Source organism: Zophobas morio, unplaced genomic scaffold (genome assembly GCF_036711695.1).
Source record: "Zophobas morio isolate AGI-343-1 ecotype UQ-CSIRO unplaced genomic scaffold, CSIRO_AGI_Zmor_V1 ptg000018l, whole genome shotgun sequence".
NCBI classification, from domain to species: domain Eukaryota; kingdom Metazoa; phylum Arthropoda; class Insecta; order Coleoptera; family Tenebrionidae; genus Zophobas; species Zophobas morio.
This window is the reverse complement of record NW_026972123.1, coordinates 5,228,496-5,255,098: the sequence shown is the minus strand read 5'-3', so window position 1 is coordinate 5,255,098 and position 26,603 is coordinate 5,228,496. Positions and strand designations below refer to the sequence as shown.

At 31.8% G+C, this 26,603-nt stretch overlaps 4 protein-coding genes across 4 annotated transcripts in view; 2 read left to right on the top strand and 2 right to left on the bottom strand.

Annotated features, from left to right (window-relative positions):
- LOC135130877 (retinoic acid receptor RXR-alpha-B) overlaps positions 1 to 26,603 on the bottom strand; it is a 101,367-nt gene that overhangs the window by 2,352 nt on the left and 72,412 nt on the right. The window lies entirely within an intron of this gene.
- LOC135130882 (E3 ubiquitin-protein ligase NEURL3-like) lies at positions 4,430 to 6,606 on the bottom strand. The gene is made up of 2 exons (XM_064058332.1): positions 5,734 to 6,606; positions 4,430 to 5,683 (listed from the first exon to the last, which is right to left on the bottom strand). The coding sequence occupies exons 1-2, from the start codon at positions 5,740 to 5,742 to the stop codon at positions 4,928 to 4,930; spliced, it is 765 nt and encodes a 254-aa protein (XP_063914402.1). The 5' UTR covers positions 5,743 to 6,606; the 3' UTR covers positions 4,430 to 4,927.
- LOC135130880 (protein neuralized-like) lies at positions 12,394 to 14,068 on the top strand. The gene is made up of 2 exons (XM_064058330.1): positions 12,394 to 12,747; positions 12,797 to 14,068. The coding sequence occupies exons 1-2, from the start codon at positions 12,739 to 12,741 to the stop codon at positions 14,006 to 14,008; spliced, it is 1,221 nt and encodes a 406-aa protein (XP_063914400.1). The 5' UTR covers positions 12,394 to 12,738; the 3' UTR covers positions 14,009 to 14,068.
- Positions 22,085 to 23,676, top strand: LOC135130881 (protein neuralized-like). Its single transcript, XM_064058331.1, has 2 exons — positions 22,085 to 22,324; positions 22,373 to 23,676. Exons 1-2 carry the CDS (start codon positions 22,316 to 22,318, stop codon positions 23,534 to 23,536), a joined length of 1,173 nt encoding a protein of 390 aa, XP_063914401.1. The 5' UTR covers positions 22,085 to 22,315; the 3' UTR covers positions 23,537 to 23,676.

The following is a 26,603-nucleotide window of genomic DNA, read 5'->3' as shown; positions in this document are numbered from 1 at the left end:
GAAATCGAAAAATGGAGAAATCCAAACATCAAAGAATCAAAAAAGAAAAAATCGAAAAATTGGAAAATCGAAAAACCGAGAAATCCAAAAATCGAAACATCGAGAAATAGAAAAAAATTTAGAAACTGATAAATTGAGAAATTAAAACATCGAAAAGTTGAAAAAAAATTGAGAAATCGAAGTATAAATCTGTCGAAAATTTGAAAAATCTAAAGTTTAACGAAAAATTGAAAATCCAAAAAGTAAAAAAGGGGTGGAAACCCAAAAATTGCAAACTGAAAAATTTAAAAATTGGAAAATCGAAACAACAAAAATTAAGGAAATGAAAAAACAAAAAATTGTGTTATAAAATCGAGAAAATGAAAAATAAAATATCAGGGAAGTGCAAAATAAAAATCGGGGAATTGAAAAATTAAGGGGACGAAAAATTGAAAAAGGGAAAAATTAAAAATCGAGAATGTGAAAAATGGAAAAATGAGAAATTGTAATATTGAAAAATTGGAAAATTTGGAAGTCGTCAAATTGTAAAATTGAAAAATCAAAAAAAAACGAAAAAGTGTATAATAAAAACTTGAAAAATGTAAAAAGGAAAAAAAACCTGAAAATTTGAATAAACGAAAAATCGTAAAATTGAAAGAAACAACAAAACATAAAGGAAATGAAAAAACGAAAAATCGTGATATAAAATCGAAAAACTGAAAATTAAAAATCGGAAAATTGAAAAATAAAAATCAGAAACAAAAAATTGGAAAAGGGAAAAATTAAAAATTGAGGAATTGAAAAATCGAAAAATGAAAATATGTAATATTGAAAAATTGCCAAATTGAAAAACTGATGCAAACCGAAAAATTACAAAATGAAAACATGAAAAATCTTAAGAATCGAAAAAGTGAAAAATCAAAAAAAAAGAAACACCAAAAACCACAAACTGAAAAATTTAAAAATTGAAAAATGGACGAACTGAAAATTCAAAGCCTGAAAATTTGAAAAATTGAACAATTGAAAAATTGCAAAATCGAAACAAAAGCACAGAAAATAAAGGAAATGAAAAAACGGACAATTGTGATATGTATAAATCGAGAAAATAAAAATTAAAAATTCGCCACATTGAAAAATAAAAATCGGGAACATGAAAAATTGTGGAAATGAAAAAACTGAGAAGCTGAAAATTCGAAAAATTGAAAATTCGAAAGAAACAACAAGAAATAAAGAAATTGAAAAAATGAAAATTTGTGACATAAAATCGAGAAGATGAAAATGAAAAAAATCGGGAAAACGAAAAATAAAAATCGAGAACTTGAAAAATTGAGGAAACGAAAAATTGAAAATAACAAAAATTAAAAACTGAGAATGTAAAAAATCGAAAAATTGCAAAATTAAAAAATTACAACTCGAAAAATTGAAAAATTTAGAAGTCAAGAAACTGTAAAATTGAAAAATCAAAAATAAAAAAACGAAAAAGTGTATAATAAAAACTTGAAAAATGTAAAAAGTGAAAAAACCTGAAAATTTGAAAATTGAATAAACGAAACATCGTAAAATCGATAGAAACAACAAAACATAAAGGAAATGAAAAAAACGAAAAATTGTGATATAAAATTGAAAAAGTGAAAATTAAAAAATTGGAAAAATGAAAAATAAAAATCAGAAACAAAAAATTGGAAAAGGGAAAAATTAAAAATTGAAAAACTGAAAAATCGAAAAATGAAAACCTAAAAACCGAAAAATTACAAAATCAAAACTTGAAAAATCTTAAGAATCGAAAAAGTGAAAAATCAAAAAAAAGAAACATATTATGAAATAGAAATATTTAAAATTAAAGAATTTGGATAATCGGAAGACTGGAAATCCAAAAACCATAAAGTGAAAAATTTAAAAATTGAAAAATGGACGAACTGAAAATTCAAAGCCTGAAAATTTGAAAAATTGTAAAATCGAAAAAAAGCACAGAAAATAAAGGAAATAAAAAAACGGACAATTGTGATATAAATCGAAAAAATTAAAATTAAAAGTCGCCACATTGAAAAATAAAAATCGGGATCATGAAAAATTGTGGAAATGAAAAAAGTGCGAAGCTGAAAATTCGAAAAATTGAAAAATCGAAAGAAACAACAAAAAAAAGGAATTGAAAAAATGAAAATTTGTGACATAAAATCGAGATGAAAATTAAAAAAATCGGGAAAACGAAAAATAAAAATCGAGAACTTGAAAAATTGAGGAAACGAAAAATTGAAAATGACAAAAATTAAAAACTGAGAATGTGAAAAACCGAAAAATTCCAAAATTAAAAAATTGCAACTCGAAAAATTGAAAAATTTAGAAGTCAAGAAACTGCAAAATTGAAAAATCAAAAATAAAAAAAACGAAAAAGTATATAACGAACACTGAAAAATGTCAAAAGTGAAAATCAAACATGAAAATTTGAAGAAACAAAAATTTGAAAAATCGAAAGATTAAAAATTGAGAAACTTAAAATTCGAAAAATTGAAGAAACGAAAAATTGAAAAATCTAAAGAAACAACAAGAAATAAAGGAATTGAAAAAATGAAAATTTGTGACATAAAATCGAGAAGATGAAAATTAAAAAAATCGGGAAAACGAAAAATAAAAATCGAAAACGTGAAAAATTGAGGAAACGAAAAATTGAAAATGACAAAAATTAAAAACTGAGAATGTGAAAAATCGAAAAATTCCAAAATTAAAAAATTGCAACTCGAAAAATTGAAAAATTTAGAAGTCAAGAAACTGTAAAATTGAAAAATAAAAAATAAAAAACAAAAAAGTATATAATGAGCACTTGAAAAAGGTCAAAAGTGAAAATCAAACATGAAAATTTGAAGAAACGAAAATTTGAAAAATCGAAAAATTAAAAATTGAAAAACTTAAAACTCGAAAAAGTGAAAAATAAAAAAAAATATGCCCTCTCTTTTCTTAGAAGGTATGTTATTCGCCAAAATTAGCCTTATTTTAACAGGTACTAACCCCGCCCACCCACCCTCTGTTTTTTAGAAGGTTTCTCATTTGCCAAAATCAGTCTTATCTTGACAGCTACTAGCCCCACCCACCCACCCTCTCCTTTTTTAGAAGGTATGTCATTTGCCAAAATCAGTTTTATCCAATTTTATTTTTATAAAATTACGTTTTCCGGGCTGGAACCGTGTAAATTGAGTTTTTGGGCTCGACGTTTCGCACACTTTCGTAAGTGGCATCTTTAGGAGCAGGGTTAACAAGAAGGCAAAAGAGCACGGTAACTCAGTATGATGCCACTTACGAAAGTGTGCAAAACGTTGAGCCCAAAAGCTGAATTTACACGGTTCCAACCTGGAAAACGATCATGTATTGATTCCGACCGTGGAAACCTCCGAAATGAAATTACGTTTTGGGACTCCCGAAACCCTCGTACAGACACCCGGTATATTCGTCTCTCCAGACTAAACGGATTAAGTCTTCTGATAATTTGTTAGCAGTACTTCGGGCAATCGAATACTTCAAACCGCAATGCGGACTCTTGAACCTTTCTGGAGTTATCTCCCTTTGAATTGAAAAAAAAAACTGTTTTAATTTGGAAATGGTACCATCTTCTACATATATTCATCTCTTAACACTAAATGGATCGAACGTCAGATCTGAAAATTTTCTCCAAAGATAAGGAAGCTTCGAGGAATCGAATACTCCAAACGGCAATTCAAACTTTTGAACAGTTCTGGAGTTGTCCTTTTAAATTGAAAAAAAAAAATAATTATAATAATTTGAAAATGGTACCATCCTACATATATATTCGTCTCTTTACACTAAATGGATCGAACGTCAGGTCTAAAAATTTTCTCCAACTTTTAATTTGAAAATGGTACTGGCCTATATACTCGTCTCTCCAGACTAAACGGATTAAATCTCCGGTCTGAAAATTTGTTCGTGGTACTAAAAAGCTTCGAGGAGCAATGCGGACTTTTGAACCATTCTAGAGTTATCTCCCTTTGAATTGAAAAAAAAAAAAAAAATTAATTTGCAAATATTCGTCTTTCAATATTAAATGAACCGAATACTCCAAAGCAGATTTAAATTCAAGTTTACCGCAGAACAACCTTGACATGTAAACATTAAATTATACAGGTATCTCATTATTAGATAAAGAAAAAAGTACGATTTTTTTTAGCAGATTAAAAATATTTTATACAGTGTTCTGTTGTAGTGATATAGAATTTAGTTTTCTTCTGTTGAAACAACAATATATTTTTAAATTTTACAAAAGTGTTTGTTTAAAAATTCTAAAATATTATAATTTAATAACCAATAGGACACCTGTATTTTTATGGTGCACTTTACCATAATATTTTTAATTCTTTTTTGTTTAGAATTTTCATTTCCACTCTACTAGCAACATTTTCATAAAATATCCACACTTTTCTGTTTTAAAACACAAATTATATATAAAAAAAACTTTATTAATTTCAGTCAATACCAGTTAAACCTGTCTTAGCAAAAACCTAGCTACAATTAAAAATAAAAGTACCATTAAGGTAAGCATTTTTTTTATTTACACCGAAGTAAAAATTGAACAGACCAACACAAAATGTTAAAAAATTGCATTTAAAGCCGTAGAAGGCGTATTTAATTTTCCCGAATTAAATTACAGTCCGCACCACACCAACCGAGCACTTGATACATACTATTACACCCCTTGAACATGCAAACAAGAAGAATGATGATCATATAAGGGTAGAATCGGTTTTGGGATAATTTTTTTCTTCTATTTCACCACTTGCGTCTGAAAACATTGGCCACCATTTTTTGCACAACGTACGACAGTTACAAATAAATGGGTAACAACAAAGGTCAGAGAACACAAAAAATAATACTCTAATTATTTAATATGCACGTTGGCAACAAGTCAAGTCATACGATATTTTTCATCGACCAAATAAAACCATCACGACCTGTACACCCTCACCGTACTCCCAATCCCCTTCCTACAAATCGGGCACAAATTATCATGCCTCACTATCGTCTGCCCACACTGGAAACACGCACACAGGTGTCCACACGGTATAAACACCACCTCCACCCCATTCACGTAGCAAATAGTACACGACTCGTCGTCGCTCGCTGCCGCATCCGTGACCGCATCCCTCGTCACCCTCCTCCCCACGTCCCCGCTCAGCCTCGCCGCCACCTCCTCCTGCCCCCCGTACACGCTCTGCCGCACCTCGTTGGGTCCCACCAGCTTCACCGTCGTCGGCTCCGACCAGATGTGCACCACGGCCCACACCGGCCTGCTCACGTCCACCTTCTTGTTCCAGACCTTGTGCTGCGGGCCGTTGGCCTTTCCGTAGTGCAGCGTCCCCGACGAGTTCACGTGGAAGCACACCACCGCGTCTTCCACGCAGAAATACTTGGATAATGTGCACGTCCACGAGGTGTTCTCGCTCTCCGTCTCGCTGTAGCGCACGTCCGCGGGGTCGTTGGAGGTGAACCCCACGCTCACCACGTCGTGGCAGGTCCGCGACACCACCACGAACTTCACGTAGAGCTTCTGGTTGGGCTTGACCGGGTCGGCGCTGAAGACGAGGCCGTTGCTCCAACAGGTGGCTCTGTTCTCCACGCGGACGGCGGCCGTCTCGTCGCTCAGTTCGATGTCCTCGCCGTGGTTTTTGTGGAAGGTTATTTTTGTTTGTTTGGACGACGACTGGAGGTTTGAACAATGAGTTTGGGGAAAGTGGAGGATTTTGTGCTTACTTGTCCCATTGTCGCGCTGTCGGTGCACTGTTTACGTCTTCATGTTTTTGCTTTATCAGCTGTTATCAGTGGATTGTTATCGCGCGACTGCAGCGCAGTGTGCGGAAAAGGCTGCTGTTTGCAAACGTGTGATAATAATAACGGTGTTTTGGCGCGTTTCGTGATTTATTTATAGGGTTTTGGAGAAATGGGATGAGTCAGGGTGAGGTTTGGACAATGACGGTGGTTTTGGGTTTCGGTGGTATTAACTAATCGCAGAGTAATTAGTGGCGTGGTCAATGTCCGTGTCGGTATCATTTTATTTGTGTTTATATATTTTTTTTGTTTTATGGTTTTATTTGCGTCGGTCTGTCAAGGTGATTTTTTGCGTCTCAATTTTTCGATTCATTTCAATACAAAGGCGAGTGGAATCTATTACGAACTACGACAATGCTTATTTTTATAGCAAAGGATGCATTTGAGTGTAGGTGGTTACCACACACCACCTGCAATGCAACGAAATTAATGTTGGTACAACTGGTTGCATACGCAATAATTAATCTTTATCGCAATAAATTACTTTCAATGTTTACTAGCACTTTAATGTCAAAAATACAATTTTCTTTATCTTTGTTTGTTCACTTTTATCTTTAAGCTGACCTTCCACATCCACATATGCCATTCTCTTCAATCAAACACTCAACAATACTTCCTGGATATTAGTAACACTCTGATAAAACTGTGCTCTTCAATTTGAAATTTGTTTTTGTTTAACATTATTTGTGTTGACTTTTTTCCAACTTCGTGTTCCAAATAACAGCTTGGTCATATTTATACTAGGTGTTTGTACGATCCTGACATACTTTTCTCGTGACAAGACGAAAGTGGACTATTTCAGATTTAATTCAAACTATTTAAGAAACAACATGTCAAGGGTTTTTTCAAATTACTCAAAAATGAAAAGCCCAGGTGCCCACATACTACACTAATTTTTCAAGTTTTTTCAAAAATAAAATTCGAAGTCCCTCCAAGATTTTTTCAAACCCTTTCAAAAACGAAATACTGGGGATCCCCTAAATTAAAAAAACTTAAAAATAAAACTGGGAGGCCAACAAGACTGTTTCATATTCTTTATTAAAAGACACTAGGCAAGATTGACTCAAATTCTTTCAGAAACAAAGTACCACTAGATTCGCTAATTAAAAAAAAAAATCAAAAATTAAACCCCAAAACCTCCAAGATTCCTTAACATTTTTTAAAATTTTTCCAAAAATAATAAAAGAATAAAAGGCACTAACTATGAATTCCCATGATTCCTTCAAACTTTTAAAAACAAAACAATAACTTTTTAAATTTTTTGAAAAATTCTTCCAAAAATAAAAAGCGGGGAGCACCAAGATTCCTTCACATTCTTTAATAAAAGACGTCATGAGCCCCCCGATTCCTTAGAACTCTTCAAAACAAACATTTTTATAATTTTTCTTTTTTTTTGTCGTTTCGGTTTTTTATGTTCTTTATTTTTCATTTTGTCGGTTTTTCAATGTTCTAGTTTTATAATTTTTTTTCAAGTGAAATTTTTCAATTTTTCAATTTACAGTTTTTCGGTTTTCAATTTTAGATTTTTCAGTTTCTCGATTACTCAGTTTTTCTTTTCTTCAATTTTTGAATTGCAATTTTTTTTTTAATTATTCACGTTCTCAATTTTAGGAGTTTAGAACGTTTACACACTTTTCTTTTACTAGATTTTGAAACTTTTTCATTTATTCGATTTTTCAATTTTGCGATTTTTATTCTTCAATTTCTCCAGATTTAATTTTAAATTTTTCGATCTTTCGATGATACAGATTTTCGATTTTATAATTTTTGGATTTACCAATTTTTCGATTTGATCCGTTATTTCCTCTTTCCATTTTTTCGATACATTGACATTTTCAATTTTTAAGTTCCTCGATTTTTAGTTTTTCAATGTTTCAATTTTTGGTTTCATCAGTCTTCGATTTGCGATTTTTCAATTTTGTAATTTTTCAGTTCTTTGATTTTTTGAAAATTGTAAAATTGTCAAATTCAAAAATCAAAAATGTTTTGAAAAATGAAAAATTACAGGCGCCCATGATTCTTTCACACTCTTTCAAAAACAACACTCGGGGACACCCAGGTTTTTTTTACCCTTTAAAAAATAAAATATCAGGGCCCCCAGAATTCTTCGAACTTTTTTAAAAACAAAAAATTAATTTTTATTTATTTATTTTTTAATGAAACAGTAGCCCCATTCAAATCATTTCCAAAAACAAAGCATCGGGGGTTCCCCAGATTAAAATTTTTTTCAAACATAAAACGCCAAGCCCCCCCCCCTATAAAAATCCTATATTAAAAAAAAATATTTCAAAATTAAAACCCCAGTGTCCCCAAGATTCTTTTAAACACTTCTATGGGGATCCCCTGGATTTTTAAAAAAAATTTGAAAAATAAAACACGAGTTTTCAATTTTTAATTTTTGAATTTTTCGTTTCGGTTTTTTATGCTCATTATTTTTCAATGTTCTGATTCTATAATTTTTCTTTTTTGTAAGTAAAGTTTTTCAATTTTTCGATTTGCAGTTTTTCGGTTTTGGATTTTTCGATTAATCAGCTTCTAAATTTTTTTATTTTTCGTTTCGCAATTTTAGATTTTTCAGTTTCTTGATTATTCAGTTTTTCGTTTCTTCAATTTTTCTAGTGGTCATTTTAAATATGTATTAATAATCATAATTTAAAAAAAAAATCAAATTTTCAATTTTACGAGTTTAGAATGTTTACATTTTTCATTTACTGGATTTTTAAACTTTTTAATTTATTAGATTTTTCAATTTTGCGATTTTTAATTTTTCAATTTCTCCAGATTTAATTTTTCAACTTTTCGATTTTATAACTTTTGGATTTACCAATTTTTCGATTTAATTCGATATTTCCTCTTTCCAATTTTTCGATTCATTGATTTTTTTTCAATTTTTAAGTTCCTCCCTTTTTAGTTTTTCAATGTTCCAATTTTTCGTTTCATCAGTTCTTCAATTTGCGATTTTTCTATTTTGTAATTTTTCGTTTTTTCAGTTCTTTGATTTTTCAACTTTTCAAATAAAAAAATGGAAAAATTGTAAAATTGTCAAATTCAAAAATCAAAAATGAAAAAACGAAAGTATAAAATGAAGAAAACCTTGAAAAATAAAAAAATTGGAAATAAAGAACTTGAGAAATTGAAGAAGCGGAAAATTCCAAAACCCAAAGATTAAAAATTTAAAAATCAAGTACAAAATCGAAAAAATAAAATATGTATTGTCAAATTGAAATACTGAAATTTAAAGAAATCGGATAACTGGAAATCCAGAAATTGCAAAATTCAAAAGTTTAAAATTTGGAAAATCGGGGAATCGATAAAACAAAAATGGAAAATTTGAAAATATTGAATAATAGAAAAAAAAAAAAAACGAAAATTGTGATATAAAATCCAGAATATGAAAATTAAGACATCGGGAAAATGAAGAAATGAAAATCGCAAATTGAATAAAAAAATTGAAAAATTTGGAAGTCAAGAAATTTAATTTTTTTTTAATTAAACTTGAAAGAACAAAAAATATTGACACCGAAACATTGAAAAATCGAAAAATTGGAAATAAAGAACTTGAGAAATTGAAGAAGCAAAAAATTCCAAAATCCAAAGATTAAAAATTTAGAAATCAAGTACAAAATCGAAAAAATAAAATATGTATTGTAAAATCGAAATATTGAAATTTAAAGAAATCATATAACTGGAAATCCAAACATTGTAAAATTCAAAAATTGCAAAATTCAAATTTAAAATTTGGAAAATCGGGGAATCGAAAAATCAAAAATGGAAAATTTGAAAATATTGAATAAAAGAAAAAACGAAAATTGTGATATAAAATCCAGAAAATGAAAATTAAGACACCGGGAAAATGAAAAAATTAAACTGAAGACATGAAAAATTGAAAATAGAAAATTGAATCGAAAAATTAAAAAATTTGGAACTCAAGAAATTGAACCATTTTTTAAATTAAACTTGAAAGAACAAAAAATATTGAAACCGAAACATTGAAAAATCGAAAAATTGGAAATGAAGAACTCGAGAAATTGAAGAAGCGAAAAATTCCAAAATCCAAAGATTAAAAATTTAAAAATCAAATACAAAATCGGAAAAATAAAATATGTATTGTAAAATCGAAATATTGAAATTTAAAGAAATCGGACAACTGGAAATCCAAAAATTGCAAAATTCAAAAATTTAAAAATATTGAATAAAAGAATAAACGAAAATTGTGATATAAAATCCAGAAAATGAAAATTAACACATCTGGAAAATGAAAAAATGAAAATCAAGACTTGAAAAATTGAAAATCGAAAATTGAATCGAAAAATTGAAAAATTTGGAAGTCAAGAAATTGAAAAGTTTTTTAAATTAAACTTGAAAGAACAAAAAATATTGAAACCGAAACATTGAAAAATCGAAAGAACAAAAAATATTGAAACCGAAACATTGAAAAATCGAAAAATTGGAAATAAAGAACTTGAGAAATTGAAAAAGCGAAAAATTCCAAAATCCAAAGATTAAAAATTTAAAAATCAAGTCCAAAATCGAATAAAATAAAATATGTATTGTAAAATCGAAATATTGAAATTTAAAGAAATCGGATAACTTGAAATCCAAAAATTGCAAAATTCAAATTTAAAATTTGGAAACTCGGGGAATCGAAAAATCAAAAATGAAAAATTTGAAATTATTAAATAAAAGAAAAAACGAAAATTGTGATATAAAATCCAGAAAATGAAAATCAAGACCTGAAAAATTGAAAATTGAATCGAAAATTTAAAAAAATTTGGAAGTCAAGAAACTGAAAAATAATTAAAATAAAACTTGAAAGAACAAAAAAATATTGACACCGAAACATTGAAAAATCGAAAAATTGGAAATAAAGAACTTGAGAAATTGAAGAAGCGAAAAATTCCAAAATCCAAAGATTAAAAATTTAGAAATCAAGTACAAAATCGAGAAAATCAAATATGTATTGTAAAATCTAAATATTGAAATTTAAGGAACTCGGATAACTGGAAATCCAAAAAATGTAAAATTCAAAAATTTAAAATTTGGAAAATCGGGGAATCGAAAAATCAAAAATATTGAAACCGAAACATTGAAAAATCGAACAAAAAGGAAAAACGAAACATTGTGATATCAAAAAATTGATTGATCGAGGGTAAACAAACCCAGATTTATCAAAAAATTGTAAGATTTGATTTTGCGAATTTTATTTTTTTACGATAACTCTTACAAGTTAAAATAAAGATATCTATGTATGTAATATTATAGTAAATGTAAATAAGTATGCTACGCGTATGTTTCAAGTGAGTTTTCCATTGCAAAATTTTGTGATGTGATTTATCAAAACAAAACATCACCTTTTCAAATTAAAAAAAAAAAAACCACATTCGGGCCCCCAAGATTCCTTTGAACTTTCTTAAAAGAAAATATTGATTTTTCAATTAAAAAAAAATAAATAAAATAAAATAAAATAAAACCAGGGGCACCTCATTTAAAAAAAAGCTTTCAAAAACCAAACGCCAAAGTCTTTAAATTCTTTCAAAATAAAATACCAAATAATAATAATTTACACAGAACTGCCCTAGTCCTTGAAACACAAACAGACAAATCCAATTTCTGAGATAAATAATAAAATTTGATTCTGTGAATTCCGTTTTTTTTTGTGATTCCGTTGTAAGCTAAAATAAAAATAAATGCGGTTTTCAAACCACAGATAAACAAGCACATACTTATTTCCGGCGAGTTTTCCTTAAAAAAAATTTAGTGACGAAGTCATCAACTTTTTTGTAGGAACAAACGTCAATTTAAAAAAAATGAGGAGTACCTTGCTAAGACAAGACTGATTTCGGCAAATGACATACCCTGTAAGAAAATAGAGGGCGGGTGGGCGGGGCTAGTACTTGCCCAGATAAGAGTGATTTTGGCAAATCACATAACCCCTAAGAAAATAGAGGGTGGGTGGGCGGGGCTAGTACTTGCCCAGAAAAGACTGATTTTGCCAAAGGACACATCCTGTAAGAAAATAAGAGGGCGGGCGGGTGGGGCTAGTACTTGCTAAGATTTTACCAAAGGAAATTCGAGATTATTCAGGGTGCGTTGCGCGCTTAGCCAGGTTTAGATACTTTCACATTTAAATACACTGTTACATATACCCATTACGACAGTTTTACTGATTTTGAATTGATTACAAGGCATGATATCCGGTAACAAAAATAGACAATATTTTAGAGAATTTAAGCTTTAGTCGTCTAATTACGTTAAAGATAAGATTACTGATCCTTATAAATCGTTCTGCGACTAAAATCTCTAGCCATCTCTATCAAACAATATTCTTTCATTTTTGCCGGAAATCGAGGTTTCTAAGACCCCGAGAACACAGACACAGCTTATCACATTTCGTCACAACGTATACCATCCTGTTGAAATTTTAAAATCGTTGTGTTGCTCTATATTTCTCTGTAAATAAAACTTCATGTTTCTCGAGATAATGAAATCTTTCTGTTAAGAAATCTCGGTCACGTTTACAGAGTTAATTAATCTCAGTTTCGCAATTGGGTTGCGTTAATTGATTTTATATCACAATATATAGAATAATTTGACTGAGTGGCGGCACGTTTCTATTGATAAATTAATTCCATTTGTGACAATCAACAAACAAGCCATAAAAAAATAACGGAAACAAACTGTGTAATTTAAAACCACAAATAAACACGTCTGACGTTTTTACAACGTGTAATTAAACCGGCGATAAACACAGTGCTTTGTGGTCATTTTTCGCGAATCAACTTCGACGCCATAATCCTCACCAAAAAAAAAATAGATTATACGTACACACAACTCAAGAAAAAAAAAAGTTCGACGATATCCAATACATCCGCTGATAATCACTATCTTATCACCACCAAACGACAACCATTTTAAACCAAACCTCCAACAATGTCGCAGGTACGTAAACTCCCTCACCCACAACACAAACATGATTTTGGTTCTTCAGGACACACCCCCAGCCTCACCCCTGCGTTTCCACCCCCACCACGGGGACGACCTCCGCCTCGCCAACAACTACACCACCGCCCAGCGAACCGCCGTCGGCTCCGGGCTCGTCTTCACCTCCCACCCCCTCAAACCCTACCAAAAACTGTCGTTCAAGCTGTCCAAAATCTCCGATCAAACCAAAGACATAGTGAGCGTGGGTTTCAGCACCCAACACCCAACGCAAACCCATGAGCCCATCTACAATCTGAAGATCGTCTCCTTGAAGAACCACAAACGTCTCAAGAACAAGAACGTGCACTTCTTTTACACCCCGTCTGGGAAAATCCACTTCGGGGTGGATGGTAAGGAGAAAGGGTGTAGGGGAGGGTTGACACCCACCCAGGAGTCTTTATGGGCGTTCATCCACATCAGTAGCCCACCTACGACCATCGAGGTGGTCAATTCGACGTTCTACTTGTCCAACCAGGGGTTGGTACCGATGACGTTGCATCAAACCAGGGGCCGAAACGTCAAGCTAGTCAAGAATCAAGTGTCCAAGTATGACAGAAGGTTAACCACGAGTTATGCCTTCACCGCTAACCCTATCAAAGCTGGAGAACACGTCGTGGTCAAAATTTTAGACATAGATTGTAGATCTACAGGTGGACTAATCGTGGGTTTAACATCATCCAATCCCTCTCTTCTGGAGAAAGATCTCCCGGATGACGTCGGGTCGTTTCTGACCAGATCAGGGTACTGGATCGTGGTCAGCGACCCCAGCTGGAGTTTCAAGATGAGCGACACCATCACGTTCGTTATCACTCGTGACGGGAAAATGAAGATCTGGAGGAACGAATCTACGCTTCTGAAGGAAATTAGGGTGAATGTTGATTCACAATTGTGGGCTTTTTTCGACATTGCGGCTTTAGAAAGTGTGGAAATTATGAGTTATACACCTGTAGATTTTGGGAATTTTGATCTTTTTGAGCCGGATTGGAAAGAAGTGAAGAACGAAGTGGTTATTTCTGTGAAGAAGGAGGTTGATGGGGAAGATGACGGGTCGCTGTGTGCTATTTGCTACGAGAATGTGATCGAGGCGGCGTTGTATCCGTGTGGGCATATGTGTTTGTGCTATGGGTGTGCTAGGGAGCAGTGGAGAGGTTCCGGGAGGGGGAGTTGCCCCATGTGTAGGGTGAAGATTAGAGATATCTTGAAAATTTACAAGGTTTGAGGAAAATACTGACTTTATTTATTTATCGGTTTAATTTATTACTCAATACGATGTAAGTTTATTATTAAGTTTTATTATTACCCAACAATCAAGATTTTTAAAAACGAACGCAATTAATAATAGCAACTTATATTTTCCTTATTGTTTCTTAATTATTTGTGTTGATAAATTGTATTAACAACTAGATACGAGTAAAAATTACCCATATAGTGGACTTTTTAAATTTTCAATATCACTGTTGTTTCTGAGTGCTAGGATTTAATCAATTGATAAAAAAAAATATATATATTGAGCTGCACTATGTGTAGCGAGATAAAATAAATTATTGGACAACAAAAAAACAATACTTTATTTAAAGACCAAAACTCTCCACATAAATGGCAAACGTTCTTTTGTAAGAGTTTTTAAAGTTAGTGGCACGTGCTTTTTTTAAGTTTATAATATTCAAAACGACTGAAAATATAAATTCTCTTTATATACACTGAATAAAAAAATTGAAGTAAAAAATTAAATGATTCTGAATCATTTAATCGCATTACAAATTTTAGGATTTTTAAAATGTGCACTTTACGAATAAAAAATTGATCCAAAATTATTTAGACAAACGTACAACCAAACGAATACTGTTTTTAGATAAACTGTAACATTTGATCCTGCGAAATTTATTTTTTTATGATGCCTCTATTATTAAATTCTGATAAAAAATAGACGTGGATTACTAATTAATACGTAAACCATTGATACTATGATCCCAGAATTTCAAGAAAAACACTGTGAATTTTAGAAATATTCGACTCGAAATTTAAATTTTTCAAAAAATTCTAAAAATTGTCGTAATTCAATTGCGTTTTGTGGAAAAATTACAGGATTAATCGAAGAAATGAGGCCGAAAGTAACTTCTAGAGGTCGAAATCTACAAGAAAATGTATTTAGTTAAATTGCGAAAATGATCGAAAAAGGGACGAAATTTTCATTACGGAGGAGTTTTGAAAAATTGAATTTTCGAAAAACTTGCCCAAGAATTCCCAAAAAATGGTGGGATGTAGATCTCGACGTGCTGTTTGGAAAAATATATCCTGTTTATGATCCCGAACAAAGATTTTAGAAATATCCAAGATGAAACTTTTTTTTTTTTTCAAAAAATCCTAAAAATTGTTACATTTCAATTGACGATGGTGGAAAAATGATAAGATTTAAAGGAAGAATCGGGGCCGCAAGTGACTTCTAGACGTTGAAATTTACAAGAAAATGTATTTAGTTATCTTTTGAAAACGATCGAAAAGGTCGAAATTTTCATGAGGGAGGAGAATTGAAAAATTGATCTTTCGAAAAAGTTGCCCAAAAATTCACGAAAAATTCTGGGACATAGATCTCGACGTGCTGATTCGAAAAATATAGCGTGTTTATAGTCCTCAAACAAGCTTTTAGAAATATCCGACTCGAAATTGAAATTTTTCAAAAAATTCTAAAAATTGTAATTCAATTGGCGTTTTGTGGAAAGATTACAGGATTAATCGAAGAAATGAGGCCGAAAGTAACTTCTAGAGATCGAAATCCACAAGAAAATGTATTTAGTTAAATTGCGAAAATGATCGAAAAAGGGACGAAATTTTCATTAGGGAGGAGTATTGAAAAATTGAATTTTCGAAAAACTTGCCCAAAAATTCCCGAAAAATTGTGGGATGTAGATCTCGACGTGCTGTTTCGGAAAATATATCCGGTTTATGATCCCGAACAAAGATTTTAGAAATATCCGACTTGAAACTATTTTATTTTTTTCAAAAAATCCTAAAAATTGTTACATTTCAATTGGCGATGGTGGAAAAATGACAAGATTAAATGGAAGAATTTAGGCCGCAAGTGACTTCTAGAGGTTGAAATTTACAAAAAATGTATTTAGTTAAATTTTGAAACGATCGAAATAGCCGAAATTTTCATGGAGGAGAATTGAAAAATTGAACTTTCGAAAAAGTTGCCCAAAAATTCCCAAACAATTCTGCGACAGATCTCGACGTACTGATTCGAAAAATAGCGCGTGTTTATAGTCCCCAAACAAGCTTTTAGAAATATCCGACTCGAAATTTAAATTTTTCAAAAAATTCTAAAAATTGTCGTAATTCAATTGGAGTTTTGTGGAAAAATTAATTAATTAATCGAAGAAATGAGGCCGAAAGTAACTTCTAGAGGTCGAAATCCACAAAGATTTTAGAAATATCCGACTTGTAACTATTTTTTTTTTTTTCAAAAAATCCTAAAAATTGTTACATTTCAATTAACGATGGTGGAAAAATGATAACATTTAATGGAAGAATTGACGCCGCAAGTGACTTCTAGAGGTTGAAATTTACAAGAAAATGTATTTAGTTAAATTTTGAAAAACGATCTAAAAAGCCGAAATTTTCATGGAGGAGAATTGAAAAATTGAACCTTCGAAAAAGTTGCCCAAAAATTCACGAAAAATTTTGGGACATAGATCTCGACGTGCTGATTCGAAAAATATGGCGTGTTTATAGTCCTCAAACAACCTTTTAGAAATGTCCGACTCAAAATTTAAATTTTTCAAAAAATTCTAAAAATTGAAACGCATTTTTTTCAAAAAATCGTCACATTTCTTTTGGCGTTTTTGGAAAAATTATAGGACTAATCGAAGAAATGAGGCCGAAAGTACTTTCTAGAGATCGAAAGCTACCGGAAAATGTCCTCAACAAAATCTCGAAAATGGTTGAAAAAGGACGAAAATTTTCATGGGGTATTGAAAAATTGAACTTCTGAAAAATTTTGCCAAAAATCTCACAAACATTCTGATATATAGATCTCGACGTGCTGATTCGAAAAATAGTGTGTTTCTCAAACAAGTTTTAAAAATATCCGACTTGAAATTTAAATTTTTCAAAAAACTCTAAAAATTGTCACATTTCAGTTGGCGTTTCTGGAAAAAATATAGGATTAATCGAAGAAATGAGGGTAAAAGTAACTTCTAGAGATCAAAATCTATAAGAAAATGTCCAACTAAATTTCGAAAATGGTCGAAAAAGGGCCACAATTTTCACAGGTATAAGTATTTATTGAAAAAGTTGCCCAAAAATGTCCAAAAAATTCTGGGAAGTAGATCTCGACGTGCTGATTCAAAAATATATCCTTTTTATCATCCCGAAAAAAAATTTTAGAAATATCCGACTTGAAACTCATTTTTTTCAAAAAATCCTAAAAATTGTCACATTTCAATTGGCGATGGTGGAAAAATGATACGATTAATGGAAGAAATCAGGCCACAAGTGACTTCTAGAGGTTGAAGAAAATATATTTAGTTAAATTTCGAAAATGATCGAAAAAGAGCCGAAATTTTCATAAGGGAAGAGTATTGAAAAATTAAGCTCTCGAAAAAGTTGCCTAAAAATTCCCAAAAAATTCTGTGATATAGATCTCGACCTGCTGATTCGAAAAATTTAGCGTGTTTATGGAGCGTAATTGCAAAATCGATATTTCCCTGTACAAATTTACCATTTTAGACATGTTTTCAGTTCCTTGTTGTGAAAAGATGAGTATACATTTTAAGAAAACAAGGCAAAAAAAATATATTTAAAACAGGTAACAACGGGGAAAAATATTTTTCTAAAGATCGACCGATCGAAACATCAAAAAATTTAAACTTCAGATTTTTTTTTTATAGAAAAATTTAAAAATCCAGAAAATGAAAAATTTCCAAAATTGAAATGTTAGAAAATTAAGAAATTGAAAAATCCCCAAAATGAATTTCCGAAAAATTGTGAAATCGAAAAATCGAAACATAGAAAACTGAAAAGCTAAAAATCGAAAAATATTAAGATCGAAAATTCCAAATTTTTAATTTAAAAAATCGTTAATATTGAAAATTTAAAACCGAGAAGTTGAAAAAACGTAAAACTAAAATATCAGAAACTTGAGAGATGAAAAATTGAAAAATCGGTAAAACGAAAAATTGAAGAATTGAAAAACTGAAAAATCAAAAAACAGAAAGTCGGAAAAGTGTGAAATCAAAAAAATAAAAAAACGAAAAATCGAAAATTTGAAAAATCGAGAAATGAAGCATTGAAAAATTCTGAACCTGGAACATCCAAAAATTGAGTAACAGAAAAATTGAAAAATCTAAAAGTAAAGAATCAAAAAAATTTAAAAAATTCCAAAATATCAAAAAATCGGGAAATCGATAAATCTAAAATTTAAACAATCGAAGGAGCGAAACATCAAAAAATCTTATACTGAAAAATCTCGAAATGAAATATTGAAAAATTTAGAAAACGAAAGACCAAAAAATCGAAAATTAAAAAAATTGTATTGAAAAAGTGAACTTTCGAAAAAGTAGCCTAAAAATTCCCAAAAAATTCTGGGAAGTAGATCTCGACGTGTTGATTCAAAAAATATATCGTTTTTATGATCCCGAACAAAAATTTTCGAAATATCCGACTTGAAACTCATATTTTTCAGAAAATCTTAAAAATTGTCACATTTCAATTGCCGATGGTGGAAAAATTATAGGATTAATGGAAGAAATCAGGCTACAATTGACTTCTAGAGGTTGAAATCTATAAGAACATATATTTAGTTAAATTTCGAAATGATCGAAAAAAAGCCGAAATTTTCATTAGGGAGGAGTATTGCAAAATTGAGCTCTCGAAAAAGTTCCCTAAAAATTCCCAAAAAAATGTTGGGATATAGATCTCCACATATAATTCGAAAAATATATAGTGTTTATGGAGCTTTTAGAAATATCCGACTTGAAATTTAAATTTTTCAAAAAAATTATAAGATTAATCGAAGAAATGGGGCCGAAACCGAAACTTCAAAGTCGAAAGCTAGCAGAAAAGTCTTCAACTAAATTTAGAAAATGATCAAAAGAGGAACATTTTGTATTAAAAAATTGAACTTTCGAAAAAGTTGCACAAAAATTCCCAAAAAATTCTGGGATGTAGATCTCGACGTGCTAATTCGAAAAATCTACCCTGTTTATGATCCAGAACACGAATTTTAGAAATATCAGAGATGAAACTTCAATTTTTTGAAAAATTTCTTAAAATTGCCACATTTCAATTGGCGATTCTGGAAAAATGATACGAATTATCGAAGAAATTTAACTAAATTTCAAAAAAGGTCGAAACAGGGTGCATCTTAAGTTAAACATTCAAACAAATTGAATGTTTTAGAAAAAAAAAAATCGACGAGGATGGAATTGGAACTCACGCGAACAGAGCTCAAGTGTAACACTGGGTTGAAGAGAAAACCAAACGACCACCGGCAAATATTACATAAAAATTTGTGTGAAGTGATAAAACTCAAAGCAGCTTCATACACCACAAGTGCAGGAATGTAAACCGCATTTACTACAAATTTTAAAATTTGACAACAATCGGCCGGGTAGTTTCCTATACACAGTCAGAGGGACACGGGAGACCTATGTTTCCATACTCGCTGGGCCTTGAAACGTCGAAAAAACATAAAAGTAGCTATTCGTTGGATAGGCCCTATTACAATCCTTCTTAACTTACACCCGAGAAGTCAAAAAAAATGGATACATTATTAAATCATTAAGTATAGACCCATACTATTTTATACAGTTTTATCTACCACAATTTTGCGATGACGTCATTATATTTTTAAAGAAGATAAGTAGATAAATATAATCAGGACGTAAAAAGGGCAGCAAAATGTTGGGATGACGTCATTAAATTGTACGAATAATCAAATAATTTAATTTTAGTTTTACCATCTACACGATATTTATAAAATACGTGGTTTAAAATTTGACAACAATCACTCCAGTAGTTTCGGAAATTATCTGTCTAATAAATTTTCTGAAGTATAATCAATGTCAGGGCGTAGTGTTTAAAAGTTTATGTATTAACTGGCAAGGATAAATCCGGATGATTATTATTAATGATTGAAGCAAATTTTTGTGTTGGCACATCTGAAATATTGGTAGCAATGCAGACGTTATTACTGTCAATTCACAGTTGTCAATTTTGACATAAGCGCGCCTAACAAAGGTGACAAGAAGATGACAACTACTAACTTGATACAATAAATTTCAATTCGACAATTAGGCATGTTGTCTTAAAATTTTAAATAAGGGTGTGGGGACAAAAAATCTGCACAAATTTCAAACTAGAATAACTGTATTATAAAAGCATGTATTAATAATGTGATCAACAACATTTATAAAAACAACTTTAAAGAACACAATCTGCACCATATCTGCTTGCTTTACGAATTTTTGTTTTAATACGGCGCATTAAATTTGTAAAAGCCGATATTTTTGTTTGCCGTATTTTCAGCAGTATACGCTTCTTTAATTCTGCATGTGTCGAGGCTTCCCATCCATTTTCGTACACATTCCTCTTTAGATTTCTCCAAAAACGTTCAATTGGGCGTAGTTGAGGGACGTTCGGAACATTTTTATCCTTAGGGATAAAAGGAATGTTTAACTAATTATATGCAGCAATAACGTTAGCTGCGTAATGAGCTGTTGCCATGTCTGGACAAAATACAAAATTGCCATCTGAATGCTTTTCTCTTATAAAACGGACAAGTCGAGACCTAATGCACTATTTTTCATAAATATCTGCATTAACAGAATTTCCAGATGGGCAAATAAACGCAATAGAATGTCCACGTGAAGAAATGGCCAACCAGACCAACAACTTGGACTGAAATTTTTTGTGACGTTTGAATTTCACTTTCCCATCTACTTCTTCTCCTTCCTTACAATAGAAATGTTTATTGTTAGCAGTATCGCTACCATCAAAAGTGAAGTAGGATTCGTCATCGATGATTATTTCAGTACCATTTGAGGGAAAAAAAGCGGATTCAGAAAGATGCCTTAATTTTCGTTTTTGTTCCAACTTTTGTTTTTCTGAATATTTGGGAGCGGATTTTCGAGTTGCAAGTTTAATATTATTCTCCTTTAATATGTTGCTAACATACTTTTTGTCGATTTTAAATTTCCGTCCAAGCTTTCTTAGTGAAACACCAAGTTTACCGTGACTTTGATTGACTAAGGCTTCTCTCTTCTTCTGGGGCATTTTTCTTGCTGGTCTTCCGCTTCCTACTTGTCTTTCTACCGAATTCCCATTCTCTACTCTTCTGCAAATGCTATAAGTTGTCCTTTTTTATATCCCTATTTGGAAGAAGTGATTAACGGTGAATGACTTTTTTAAATGCATATGCTTTCTATAAAATTTGGCAATCACAGATCGGTGATCATTTTCATTTAAGTCTTCCATTATTACAAAAAATATTGAAACTTTCAAGAGGAACTAGGCATAACAATTTTTAATAACTGCCAAAAAATGTTATAACGTCAACCGTCATTTTTCTCAAAGCTAACTCGATTTTCGGTAAATTAAAATTTGTGCAGATTTTTTGTCCCCACACCCTTATGTCACCAACCTGACAAAAAAAAATACAAACATTATAACAACGTCACTGTAATGTGAATTTCAGAAAAACTACATTTTGAATTTACAAAGAAATTATATGGACCATTTCTGTACCAGTGTTACCAGTATAAATCAGAACCCATTTTAAGACTTTTTTTTAGTAATGATTAATTTTAATTAATTTTGGAGAACGCGAACAAATACAATTTTTTTGTGTTGATGAAGTGTTGTCTAATATCTAACAATTATTTTAAATTTCTGTTTTTAAATTGTGACAAGAAAGTCCGACATAACCTCAAAGCAATCATTATGCATTTTCAGATTCTTCGGAAAATTATGAAATTAAATTATGCAAATTGTATTATTTTTTTTACGATAACCCCTATAAAGTTAATATAAAAATGATGGTAACTTAAAAATGGGATTCATAATCTGAAACCTGAAGCGTCATCAATGTATTATAGAGTTTGAAACAACACTTAATAATGACAATTTAAGATATTCCGCAATCGGAATCTTCTCTTAATAGTGATAATGATTAGATTATTATTGGGGGCATCAATATTTTCAATTAGAACTCCTGTAATTTCACCCTACTATTGTGCCGTCCAACCCCTCACAATCATTTTACAAATTTTGTACTTATAACAGGTTACGTAAGTTTTATACAAGTATTCAAACACATTTTTACCACTTGTATCCGTCAAAACAAAAAATATAGATACTAAAAACTAAAATAAAACAAACACTACTTTAATTAACGCAAATACGAAAATCCCACTAATCAATCAACACCCAACTCATTCCACAAACGCACCTTCCGATAACCTCTAATCTCAACCCTAATCTACGATAACCGATAAATCTTACTCATTCCAACACAAACTATCACAAAATGTCACAGGTAAGTACCTTCGAATAAAATTCCACTACACTAACCACAACTTTCCAGCCACAAAAGCCAAAAATCCGCTTCCACGAGACCCACGGGATCGACATCTCAATATCCCACAAATCCACCACAGCCCGCAGCGCCCAAACGAACCACAACGGCCTAGTATTCATATCCGAACCAATCCGCCCTTTCCAAAAAATCGCCATAAAACTCGTCGAAGTTTCGGACAAATACCCGACCATCATCAGCATCGGATTCACGTCACATGACCCGTCCACCATGCGAGACGACCTACCCCTCAAAAGCAGGAGCGAGTTGAAGATAAAACAAGGATTCTGGATTTGTACACCACCGAAGCAATGCTGCGTCCGGGACGCGGTATTACAGTTCTACGTGAGTCCCTCTGGGAATATTCATTTCGGTGTGAACGGTGTGGAGAAGGCGTGTTTCGACAAAAACGTGGACACGAGTGGACAATTGTGGGGTTTGGTGGACATCCGGAGCCCTCTGACGGCCATCGAAGCACACAACTCTCACCCGAATGTCAACGTACCAAAAGCGACTATTTTTCACGAGTTCAGTAGCGCCAACGTGAAAGTAAGCGCCAACAGAGTGCAAAAACTAGACGACGATCCTGGTTACGTTTTCGTGGGGGCGCCCCTTCAACTCGAAAAATCCGTACTAGTTAGATTTTTGAGTGATGGTAATCTTGTTTTAGGGGTGACTTCTTGCGATCCGTCGTTTTTAAAACATGAAGATCTTCCGGAAACTCCGGATGGTTTGTTTGACAGATCGGAGTATTGGGTGGTTGTGGATGATCCCACTTGGAATTTCCAACGAAACGATGAACTAAGTTACTTGATTTCGACTGATGGGGAAATGAAAATTTGGAAGAACAGTTCTTTGCTTCTGAAGAAGTTTCACGTTGATACGACCACCAAACTATGGGGGTTTTTTGTTTTGGGGAGTGGTAAAAAAATTGAAGTGACGATTTCTGGGAAGAATTTGGCGCCCTCTGAGAGGAAGGTGGAGAAACAGGTTCGGGGTGATTCGGGGTGCGTTATTTGCTGCGATAATTTGATCGAGGTGGCTTTGTATCCTTGTGGACATATGTGTTTGTGTGCGGATTGTGCGAAGAAGCAGTGGCGGGGGGGTGGCGACGGGCATTGTCCTTTGTGTAGAGTGGGGATAAAGGACGTAATGAAGGTGTATAGATCGTAGAATTAATTAATTAATTACTTTAAAATAACCAATATGTCAGTAGCTTGTTCCCATTAATGATCAATAAATCACGAATTTATTAATCTATTTATTTGTACCTATTTAGATACGATTTAAATCAATCCCAATATTTAATTATGTTTGTTTTTTTTTTTTGATGAAAAAAGTTTGAGAAGTCCTGATTTAACATAATGATTCTACCTGAACACCTGAACTACTTGATTTAATACAATACAATAACTGTCCATCGAGTCTGAGTCACCTGATTTAGATAAATCACTTAAAAGGATGTCTACCTTACACAATTTTGTCGACAGTACTAAATCGGTTATCTTCATACTAACATGATAATTTCCAGATAAGGCACGTGTTGCATGTGTATAAAGCTTTTAACATAATTTTTCAATGTTTTTTTTTTCAGTATTTGAATCTTGAAAACACTAAAGGTGGTTATAAAATTGGCTATGAAATTTTGTGATTGAAAATATCTCCTAGAACCATTGCCAACTTGCGGTTGATAGTAACTTTGAAGGCAACTTTTGCCATATTTAAAGGGGTTGTAGAAAAAAAAGTGTAGATTACTTTTTTTCTTGTTGTCGAAATAAGTCTACACATACTAAGAAAAAAAAAGACAAAATGTAGCCCCGCCCACCCACCCTATCTCAATTGTGATGATATATTATCTTCTACAAGAAATTACCATGTAAATCATGTTTTTGAGTGTCGTAGTATCAGAGAATACTATGTACATATATTAAGAAAAAATTAAATCCATACACGCCCTGATCTAAATAGTAATGAACTTTTCATTGACAAGACCTAGGGGCGGCGAAGCCTAATTCCAAAATCCATATATTTTTTTTTAATTTACCATTTTAAATCTGTTTTAAGTTTCTAAGAATAAAAAAAATCATCACAATTGAGATGGGGTGGGTGGGCGGGGTTTATATTTTGCCTTTTTTTCTTAATGTACATAGTATTCTTTGAACACGATACTTAAAAACATGTTTTTAATTTCTTGTAAAGAAATAAGTATTTTGCAGTGAAGCTCCGCCCCTTTGGTTAACGGTGAATAAAAAAATCATCAGAATTGAGATAGGGCGGGTGGGCGGGCTTACATTTTGCCTTTCTGTTTCAATGTGTGTAGATTTCTTTTCACAACATGAAATAATTGCGAAATCCATATTTACAAAAATGTACCATTTTAATCATATTCTGAGTTTCTTGTTCTCTCATAGTACTCATTTTAGTCCTGTGCTAAAGTAATCGAGGATTAAATATTTAATTCGCTTTTCTATAAACTGGCCCTAGATGTATTAATTAAAAAAGAAGATTTATACTTTTATCTTAGCAGCTACTAGGCCCGCCCACCCACCCTTTCTTTTTTTGGAGAATATGTCATTTGCCAAAATCAATTTTATCTTAGTAGCTACTAGCCCCACCCACCCACCCTTTTTTTCTTACAAGGTAGGTACTTCATTTGCCAAAATCACAGCTACTAGCTAGGATAAAACTGATTTTGGCAAATGAAGTACCCTCTAAGAAAACAGAAGGCGAGTGGGCGAGGCTAGAGAGCGTTTTGAGATTCTACGGATTCCAAATATTCTGAAGTTTTCGAATATTTCGAAGACTTAAAAGCTCAAAAATTCTGAAGATTCCAAGAATTTCGGAGGTTCTACAAATTCCAAAAATTCCCAGGCTATAAACTTCAGAAACTCTAAATATTCTGAAAATTTTGAATAATCTCTATATATTCTATAGATTTTAGGCTTTCTAACGAATCTAGATTCTAAGTAATTCAGATTCTAGAGACTACAGGGCGTATTGAGATTCTAGCCATTCGAGAAATACTAGAGAATCCAAAGAGTCTAAACATTCTGAATATTTTGAAGACTGAAAATCCCAACAATTCTGAAGAATTTGAAGATTCCCAGGGTTATAAGTATTCTAAAAATTTCAGAAACTCTTAATATTCTCAAAATTTTGAATAATAATCTATATATTACATAGATTTTAGTTTTTCTAACGAATCTAGATATTCTAGAGACCATTGAGATTCTAACCATTCGAGAAATGTTAAGATTCTAGAGATTCTGAAGTTTTCGAATATTTCGAAGACTGAAGGTCTCAAAAATTCTGAAATTCCCAAGAACTTCGGAGATTCAAAGTAGAAATTCCCAAGATTTCGAATAATAGGAGACTAGAAAATCAAAGAGTCTAAAGATTTTGAATATTTTGAAGACTGAACATCCCAACAATTCTGAAGAATTCGAAGCTTCCCAGGATTATGAATATTCTATAGGTTCCAGAGATTCCACAAATTCCGAGGTTAGAAACTTCAGAAACTCTAAAAATGCAAAAATTCTATACCTTCTATCGATTTTAGACTTTCTGATGAATCTGGATTCTAAGTAATTTAAATTCTTCAGCATATTGGATTCTAGCCATTCGGGAAATTCTAGATTCTAAAGATTCTGAAGTTTTCGAATATTTCGAAAATTCAAGGTCCAAGATATGACTGATTTTGGCAAATGACATACCCTCTAAAAAAAGAGAGGGTGGGTGGGCGGGGCTAGTAGCTGCCAAGATAAGACTGATTTCGGCAAATGAAGTACCCTCTAAGAAAACAGAAGGCGTGTGGGCGATGCTAGAGAGCGTTTTGAGATTCTACGGATTCCAAAGATTCTGAAGTTTTCGAATATTTGGAAGACTTAAAAGCCCAAAAATTCTGAAGATTCCAAAAATTTCGGAGATTCTACAAATTCCAAAAATTCCCAGGCTATAAACTTCAGAAACTAAATATTCTGAAAATTTTTAATAATCTATATATTCTATAGATTTTAGACTTTCTAACGAATCTAGATTCTAAGTAATTTAGATTCTAGAGACTACAGAGCGTATTGAGATTCTAGCCATTCGAGAAATACTAGAGAATCTAAAGAGTCTGAAGATTCTGAATATTTTGAAAACTGAAAATCCCAACAATTCTGAAGAATTTGAAGATTCCCAGGGTTATAAATATTTTAAAATTTCAGAAACTTTTAATATTTTCAAAATTTTGAATAAT